Source organism: Borostomias antarcticus, assembly GCF_949987555.1.
Source record: "Borostomias antarcticus genome assembly, chromosome: 17".
In the NCBI taxonomy this organism is placed as follows: domain Eukaryota; kingdom Metazoa; phylum Chordata; class Actinopteri; order Stomiiformes; family Stomiidae; genus Borostomias; species Borostomias antarcticus.
This window is the reverse complement of record NC_140250.1, coordinates 3,916,457-3,926,159: the sequence shown is the minus strand read 5'-3', so window position 1 is coordinate 3,926,159 and position 9,703 is coordinate 3,916,457. Positions and strand designations below refer to the sequence as shown.

Genomic DNA, 9,703 nt, shown 5'->3' with positions numbered 1-9,703 from the left:
CCTGACGGGCGCAAGCGGCGGCGGCGGCGCGGCGCTCTGGTGATGCGGTCCTGCGCTCCTCGCCAGGCCCTCCCACCTCTCGGCTGCGTAGCGCTGACCCTGTAACTCCTCTGCTCATTAAGACTGACTTCCTTCCTTCCTTCCTCCCCTCCCTCCTTCTTTCTCTCTTTCCTTCCTTTATTTCTTCCTTCCTTCCCTCCTTCTGTCCTTCCTTCCTTCCTTCCTTCCCTCCCTCCTTCTTTCTCTCTTTCCTTCCTTTATTCCTTTATTCCTTCCTTCCTTCCTTCCTTCCTTCCTTCCTTCCTTCCTTCCTTCCTTCCTTCTTCCTACCTTTCTTTTTCCGTTCTCTCCTTTAAGCACATTTTGATATAATTTGACTTGACAGATGAGATCAGTGTTGTGGATAGCTTGCTTTGACCAATCCATTCATGTCAGATCCAGCATTCTTTCAAGAAAGGAGTTTAGGGAAGGATGCAACTATTTGGAATATTGGGAATAGTGCATTTGTCCCTGACCCATGATCAGCTTTACATCTCATCCCAACCGCGGCAGTAGGACATTCAGATGAGTGCCCTGATCCTAAGTCAGCGCTTGCAGGTACTGAGCGCTACCCAATCCACAGCCATTCATTCAGTCTGTTTTTGTTGATTACATTGGATTCATCTCGGCTGTTTACATGGCAACACTGCAGTCATCAGAGAACGTGTAATAACTCAACGACATGGAAACACATTTCATTTCCTGCACACGACGACGCCGACAGGAGACAACCCACAACCGAGCGTTCAGCTCCATCACTAATTTTTAGTACCCCATCCCCCGGGCTCGCCTCGCATAAATACCTGCATGACAGGGTGATCGACAATCAGAGGAATAATTATGACGGCGGAGGGGGGGGGGGGTGTCAAAATAAACAAAGAGATACACACACAATCAGCGCACCTCTCCCGTCACGAGTTCACAAAGAGAAGAGAGATCGGGCGAGAGTGCGACGACGAGACTTAATTGCGTTGCCGGGCCGTTTTAATGGGCGCGTTAAGTAACTGAGCGCTCACGCTTAGAATGCTCCCTGTGAGCGCATTTTATAAAACACTTAACGTTCTGCTCATTCTGAGCGCTGATCAACCGTCATATGTCAAAAACATTCACTGAAAATGGCTTTGCAAAAAGCAGTAGTACTGTAGGTGCGTTAACCTCCCAAACTGTGAGGCGGGCCTCCCCTGGGGGGCCCCAAAGAAATTCAGGGGAGGCGCGGAGGGATGGTTAGAAAAAAAAGAAGGAAAAACATGTTTTTATTTTAGAAATTTCTGTTTTTTATGAATGAGACGTGATTTTAAAGGTCAGAAAATAGAAATAAATAATGGGAGAGATGTATTCTAAATTTGTGGATAGTGCAGAGAGAGCCTCCCCCCGCAGGCATGAATGTATTGTGCGAAAACGTCATAACGTTAACTAGCAACAGGTGCCACTGAGCTAACTTAGCTGTGTAACGTTATGGGCTAGCTAACGCTGCCTTGCAAAATGGACACATTTGGGGGGTTGGGGGGGGGGGCACTGGTGTGTCACTCTTTTCAGAGAGGAGGCCCACATTGATGGAGTTTGGGAACCCATGATCTACAGTATGCGACTCATTTCCTCTTCGGTCACTAAAACGGATGCCATTAGTGTGCCATCAGCACTGGAGAGGTGTGCGAGCATCCTTTTGGGATCCATCTTCTTTTGTGCTTGCTCAGACCGATTGTAGTTTAGAAGTGCTCACTTCGCTCTGAGCAGATCAGTCTGAGCGACCTGTTAAGTGTGTTCTACCCTCTGAGCGAAGCTGAGCCGCTCAGTTACTTAACGCACCCAATGATTACCTGCGGTCCCCCTTGTTTCCGTAGAGATGAGTGTGTGTGTGTGTGTGTCAGCGCTCACGGGCCGTCAGGCCGTGCGTTACCGGGGCATCGGGGTGCGGTATCGCCCTCACCGTCGGAGGGCGGCGCCCCAATTATGCAGAGGGAAGAGTCCTCCGGTCGCAACTAACTCCCCGCTAACTCTCCAGAACGCCGTTGCGCAATAGGCCTGGGCCGACCGGTTCCGTCATGGGTTGCTAGTTTGAATCCGTGTTGAGTTTGGGTAAGAGGCAGCGAGGGTCAGGGGCGGTAAATACGTGCTGATACACAGTCAGATCCCTTCGTGACCCTGTTCGGGTCTGTACGGTTCCGTGCAGAACCCTTTTCCAGGTCCGAGAGAACCGTATGGGTTCTTATGAAGCCCCTTACGGAGCTGAAAATAGCTCTGGGGCCTTACCTTTTTTTTTCCAGAGGGTTTTTCCATTACAAATAGTTCTGCATAGCACCTTGTTTTCAGGACAGTATCTACTTCCTGTTGGGCGGCTCCTAGAGCCTGTGGGACCAGGATTGGCCGGTCACGTCGAACGCGCTAGAGGCCGTCTCTGGCCCTCGGCGGTCTTCCCTTGGCAGCGGAGGTGCTATATTTAGTTAGTCTGATATTGCCTGTCTTGCTGGGGTTTTGCCCCCCAGGGCAGCGTGCCCTTGGGCTCTCATATGCCCCCTAGTGGTCATGCATGATGAATAACACTGCACCTCCATCTAAAAAGCCATCCTCATACATCACACTGTATTGTTCCGGGTACACTCTCTCTCTCTCACACCCTCATACTCTCTTTTCTCACCCCTTTCTCACCCATCATTTCTTCCCCCATCAAAATTCTTTTTCGTTCTCCCTTTTCTTCAAGTTCTCTCCGTCTCTCTAATAATCCCTTTCATTCTCTCTCTCTCTCTCTCTCTCTCTCTGCAGTAGCAGGCGTTTTCCTCGTATTTACTTCATACATACAGCCAGTGTGATTAAAAGTCTCCGTATCCAATTCCCCGCGCTGTATTTTGAGACAAAAGTCAAGGAGAAAGGCTACCCCACATGAAATGGGAAAACGATTCTCCGGCGCGCGCGCGCGCGTGCGGGCTGGGGGCTCGGGCGCTATCAATTGATGGAACCTTTTTCCTCGAAAGTAAATCATTTCACACAGAACTGGGGGGACAATTGCATTCCACCGAGATATACTTCATCATCGCAGCAGAACACCTAGGGCTAGCGAGCTGTAGCCAGCCTCCACTAGCACTCGCTGCCTGTCACAGAGAAGCCTCCGTACTATCGAACCCGCCTCATGCATAAACAAATAGATCTTCATAATCTTTTTTTTTTTTTTTTTAAACAAACATGTCAAAACAAAACAAAAAACTGAAAATATGGTCGTGTTCCAGTACACAACAGCTTGTAGGTGGTTGAATGGAAGTGACTGGTTACCTTAAGGCACTGTTTATTTCGATGTGGTCAGCCATGTGGAAGATTCCCCTCATTAAAGTCCCTTTCTTCACACACCTATAATTCTCAGACGTGACCATCATTTTCTTGGTGAGTGCTTCCCGGACTTCCACCATAACACGTCGACCACCAGCTGCCAGAAGCTTTTACTGTACCTTGATATCAGCCATCCGCTGTGTGTTTTATTTTAAAGTGCAATAGATTTTTTACCTCTGGTTCATTTTCTAATTTATTCCTCCTAACGGTTCTCTTTTGAAGAGAACATTTTCTCCCAGGCTGTGAAAAGTGGCGCAGATGTTAGCGAGCGATTAGCATTAGCCGCGACTGTGACTCGCTCTCTCCCTCGCGGGCGCGCAGGCCGACCCCGTGGACTCGTCGTAGAATTGAAATGATGGACAGATTCAATCGATTCTGCTGAAAACGCAGTTTGTCTTCCGCGCTGTCACTTAACGCAACCCCCTGACGCACTGTATATAATCGGGCCGTGTCATTAGAAAGATATAAATAGCAAAACCTCAGCTGAAGAGAGAGAGGAGGGGAGGGGGGGGGGGCACACTGTAAATCTGACCTAAATAAGCAATTCCACCCTTTACATATGAAGCCAAAACTGTAATTTTCATGCTTGTACAGGAGTGAAAGAAGAGAGGAGGGTGGTAAAATAGGAGAGGGAGGGAGAGGAAGGGAGAGGAGTGGAAGGGAAGAGCAGCCGTGTTTAAGACCCTTTCTCACTCGAAGAGACTGCGAAAGAGTGCTGTACAATGTTCAGACGAGCTCAGTGATAGGCTGCCGTAGTGTTCTGAAGCTCAGTGATAGGCTGATGTAGTGTTCTGAAGCTCAGTGATAGGCTGATGTAGTGTTCTGAAGCTCAGTGATAGGCTGATGTAGTGTTCTGAAGCTCAGTGAGAGGCTACTTTACTGTTGTGACGGTGACATGTTTACATCGGCAGGCTCATTTTAACATTTTTGAGGTTGTTCTTTGACGGCACCCCGCTGGGGCCGATTGACTTCCACGACAACTTCAACTTCTTTCATCGTACAGAATTCATCTTTCTTTTCACCATTCCTTTTGTGTCTTTGAGTTATTTGTACGTGCGTGTGTCGGTTTGTTTGTTTGTCTGGGTGTGCGTGTGAAAGTGAGTGTCTTTTTATGTCAGTGTCTCATTGAAATCGTGTGCGTTTGTGTGTGTGTGTGGATGTGTGTGTGAGAGTGAGTGTGCGCGCCTGTGTTGAATGAGCACGCAGGTTTTCTCTATAAATACAGTACACCATACTGTTCAACGTCCCCTGTGATCTAGTAGTTGCCCTGTACTACACCGCCCCCCCGAGCGCCAGCCTTCTGGGTGACCTGACTCCCCCCCCCCCCCCCCCCCGCCCCCTCCCTAACAGGTAAAGGGCCGGAGACCCTCTTCGCGGGGCAGAAGCTCAACGACAACGAGTGGCACACCGTGAAGGTGGTCCGGCGAGGGAAGAACCTGCAGCTCTCCGTAGACAACGTCACAGTGGAGGGTACGAGTCTCACACATGACCCAGGCAGGGCTGGAGAGGGGGAGGGATGGAGAGGTGGAGGGATGGAGAAGTGGAGGGATAGAGAGATGGAGAGGTGGAGGGATGGAGAGATGGAGAGGTGGAGGGATGGAGAGGTGGAGGGATGGAAGGATGGAGAGGTGGAGGGATGGAGAGATGGGGAGATGGAGAAGTGGAGGGATGGAGAGGTGGAGGGATGGAGAGATGGGGAGATGGAGAAGTGGAGGGATGGAGAGGTGGAGGGATGGAGAGATGGGGAGATTGAGAAGTGGAGGGATGAAGAGGTAGAGGGATGGAGAGGTGGAGGGATGGAGAGGTGGAGGGGTAGAGAGGTGGAGGGATGGAGAAATGGATGGATGGATGGAGAGATGGAGGTGGAGAAGTGGAGAGATGGAGCGGGCGGCCATTTTGATCAGCGGAACAACGGCTTGGGGAGGGAGACAGGAGAGGGCGGGGCTTCCCGGGGGCGCGGGGAGGGGAGGGTGGAGGAGAGGAGAGGTGAGAGGAGAGGTGCGTCCCGAGGCGCGGTTTGACCCTGTGAAGTGAGGCAGATCCCAGCTGCAGACAGTTGGAACCGGTTGTGGCGTGTGGCGCCGCGCCCGGGAGAATAACCCTGGCAGGGCAGGCGGAGTTTCAGGCTGAGGGGTTTTTAATAGGCATCCAGGACGTGCTCATTACTGCACATTGCTATCAAGCGCATCATCACATTGTGCGCACATAATCTGAGGACACATTAACAGGATGTGGGTGAGGCAGAGCGGCCATTATTGGACATTGGCAAGAATATGTTGCATCGTCGTACGTATGCAGGTTTGAAAACGGCACATAAGGAATGTACTGTTTTGCTGCCTACAGTAGGCAATATTTTGATGTAGACTAATCATTAAAAAAGCATAACTCTAACAAGGCTCATGAGGCAATAGTATTAGAGCTCCTGATCGCTCCCATCTACATACCATATGGTGCCAACGTCGTAATACTGTTGGCTCACGAGCCTTGCTAGAAGGTGGGAACCAAACCTCTCACATCTCAGACTGAGGTAAACAAAACATTCATTTCGACACTGTCAACCGTTTTTGTTTTTTGAATGATAAATTCTAAATCAATACTTTTTTTTGGGGGGGGATACATGTATTCTGGACCTTTCTAAAAGTCCTGTGGATGTTGTTTTGGGGGGGGGGGGGGGGGATTTGTTTTGTTTTTTAAATGATTCGTCTACATCGAAATCTTGACCATTGCACCTTTAAGTTCCTCCTATTCAGTATGGACATGCTACCATCCACTCACCCCCCTCCCCCCTCCCCCCCCCCCCCCCCCAGGCCAGATGACCGGCGCCCACACCCGCCTGGAGTTCCACAACATCGAGACGGGCATCATGACGGAGCGCCGCTTCATCTCGGTGGTGCCCTCCAACTTCATCGGCCACCTGCAGGGCCTGGCCTTCAACGGCGTCCCGTACCTCGACCAGTGCAAGAACGGCGACATCTCCTACTGCGAGCTCAACGCCCGCTTCGGCATGCGCCACATCATCGCCGACCCGGTCACCTTCCGGACGAAGGGCAGCTACCTGGCGCTGGCCACGCTGCAGGCCTACGCCTCCATGCACCTCTTCTTCCAGTTCAAGACCACCACCTCGGACGGCCTGCTGCTCTTCAACTCGGGGGACGGCAGCGATTTCATCGTCGTGGAGCTGGTCAAAGGGTGAGCGCCGCCCGCTTTCGGCCGGGTCGCGTGGTGTCGCCGCGCCGTAGTGATGTCGCTATCGGGGACGGTGTGCGTTGAGCGCAGTGAGGAGAGGTGCTAGGGACCGACCGTTCTCCGAAGGGGGGGGGGTTTCATTGGGAAGGTTGAGATTAACGGGAGGATGTAATTACAGTAAGGCAGAGCTGAGGGGGAGATAATTTAGGACGGGGACCGGCGGCTCCGTGAATCACTGCTCGCTGGGGGAGGGGGGGGCCCCGTGGGACTCTGGGGGCGCGATAACGATCCGTTTGGTTTATGGCGCTACTGAATGGTGAAAACAGGTTTTATGGGCGTGGAAGAGACGTTGGGGAAACCGCTCTGATGTATATCTGACGCGCTCCCGGAAGCGTGCGGCGTATTGACCCGTACTAAGCGCCGCCGCGCTCTGCAGAAGGCGTTCGCGGAGTCTGTTGCAGTGCGCGCTAGGGCTGGGTATCGATTTGAATTTCAAGAATTGATTCGATTCCGATTCACAAGGTTCAGAATCGATTAAAACGATTCGATTCGATTCAATATCGATTCGGTTAGTGTTACTAGTGCTTTTTTTTTGCTGTAACCTTAATTACATGACTGCCAAGTTATGCAACACATCAATACTAGGGCTCAGTATCGATTCCATTCCAAAAATTAATGAATGAATCATTGAATGAATGAATGAACTATTCATTCCTTCATTTATTCATTCATTCATTAAATAAAAGATCGATTTTGGGATTCATGAATCGATTCTGATTCGTTTTTTTAATCCTGAATAAACGGTTTCGAATGGCGTGTTTGTGAATAGCATGCCTCTGATAGACATACAAAGCAATGCATTTGTTAAGCTCTTGCTCCGAGGTCGGAAAAATGCTTGTTATGATGAATCCCCAAGCCTTTCCTCGTCCCAGACTAGCATTGTTAGCGAACGCAGGGCCCGGACCGCCTCTTTCAGCGAGCCAGAACAGGGAGGGCGGAATAGAGACAGGATAAACACTGCACACAATAGTCTTAACCCGGCACATGACAGACAGCCATTTTGTCTGCAGGAAGGAAACAAGTAATCTTGGCAGCCCCAGGCTCGATGGATTGGGTGAGAGAGAGAGAGAGTTAGAGAAGGAGAGAGAGAGAGAGAGAGAGAGAGAAAGAGAGAGACAGGGGAGAGAGAAAGAGAGAGATAGGGGGGGATCGAGAGAGAGAGAGAGAGAAAGAAAGAGAGAGAGGAGAGAGAGAAAGAGAGAGATAGGGGGAGAGGGAAAGAGAGAGATAGGGGGAGAGAGAGAGAGAGAGGAGAGAGTAAGAGAGAGATAGGGGAGAGAGAAAGACAGAGAGGGAGATAGGGGGAGAGAGAAAAGAGAGAGATGGGAGGAGAGAGAGAAAGAGAGAGATAGGGGGAGAGAGAGAAAGAGAGAGATAGGGGGAGAGAGAGATAGGGGGAGAGAGAGAAAGAGAGAGATAGGGGAGGGAGAGAAAGAGAGAGAGGGGGAGAGATAGAGAGAGAGAAAGAGAGAGAGAAAGAGAGATATAGGGGGAGAGAGAGAGAAACAAGCAAGTGAAAGAGGTAGTGAAGGGTGGGCAGACGTTGAGGGGAAAGTAACCTCTCGACCCCGTCCTCCTGCCAGAGCTGACCGAGGAGGACGGGTCCTGGCTGGTGTTCACATCCCTCATCCTGCTACCTTCGTCTCGCCACTTTTCATTCAGTTGTATGACGATAAATTGGTAAAAGTGCCAAATTGATAATGCCACATTCTTTCTCTGAACTCTAGAAATACTGTTCTGGAAGGGATTTTTTTTAGAAGAATGACAGAAGCGATGACATTTTCCATAAAGTGAAGCGCTGCATGGATCTAAGGGGCAGATGTGCTAACGTTTGCGAGCGCAGCGTACTGTACACAGCAGCGCCTTGGGCGGTCCGCAGAAAGCGCGCGCTGTGCGTCCTCACTTTGCGTCGGATGTACAAAACACGCGCCTCAGTGCGCAATCGGCGCACGTCACCGCCCTCAAACCGCAATGTGGGCGGGGAAAATATAGCGACTCGCAGTACGCAGTCTTGCTTTGTCCATAATTAGGTGGCCTCTGGGTAATTGACAGTGTTGAATTATGAGGACTGACGTGATAGGCTATCTTTAGGCTGGTCATGGCTGTTGGCGATGGATTTTGTTTGCAAGTGCATTGTAGGCTATCACCATCATCTATTCATGTTCTGAAGACAATTATTTACAAGTATAGCACTGAATGGTGCCAATTGTAATCAATGAATGTCTGCATTATGAATGCTTCAGTTTTAATCAACGTTATAGTCGTAATTTACTGCATTCGAATAATTTCAGGCTGTAATACATCAAGACTTATTAAATCCATCTGAGACCAATTTGGTTAGTGGGCTATGCCCCGAGGTCGTAAATATCAGTTTTGCACAAGTACCGTATTGTGAAACATATTGAATAATAATTACCCCCCCACATGCAGTTCATAAAACGTGTGCGCGTTCACGCCCCCCCCTGACCCTCGACCCTCCCTGGATGCATACGCATGAGTAGGAAAGCGCAACTTTCCCTTCTGTGGGCCTGCGCCAGGCAGAATGCAGTTTGACCCATGTGCGGTCTGTTCGTACACACCGTTGCCATGTTGTCAGGCGCACAATACGACAAAATAACGTCCGCTAGCATGTTAGCACATCTGCTTGTTCACATTACGATACAATAAATGTCAATTATTTCCCGTTGAAAAATGGTGTCCTCGAATCCGTCTGCATCTGACACACTTGAATCTGTCTGTCTCGCACACACGTCCTGTACTCCCTCTCCTAAGCACACACACACACACACACACACACACACACATCACTCATCGAGCTCTCCTCCCTCCGCAGCTACGTCCACTACGTCTTTGACCTCGGCAACGGCCCCTCGCTCATGAAGGGCAACTCGGACAAGCCGCTCAACGACAACCAATGGCACAACGTGGTGGTCTCCCGGGACGCCAACAACGTGCACACGCTCAAGATCGACTCACGCACCGTCACTCAGCACTCCAATGGCGCCCGCAACCTGGACCTCAAAGGTAAGCGGCGGTCTCCCAGCCAGGGTTAACTTCTTCACCGCCATCTTCATGATCTCTCCCTGTCTTGTCGACTGCC

General features: G+C 50.5%; 1 protein-coding gene across 1 annotated transcript in view; it reads left to right on the top strand.

Moving 5' to 3' along the window:
- The window catches only part of nrxn2b (neurexin 2b), a gene marked incomplete at its 3' end in the record, with an annotated part of 537,657 nt that overhangs the window by 262,779 nt on the left and 265,175 nt on the right, over positions 1 to 9,703 (top strand). Inside the window, exons 12-14 of the mRNA XM_084452184.1 lie at positions 4,708 to 4,827; positions 6,165 to 6,546; positions 9,437 to 9,627. Of these exons, the coding sequence (XP_084308310.1) occupies positions 4,708 to 4,827; positions 6,165 to 6,546; positions 9,437 to 9,627 (693 nt within the window). The remainder of the gene's footprint in view (positions 1 to 4,707; positions 4,828 to 6,164; positions 6,547 to 9,436; positions 9,628 to 9,703) is intronic.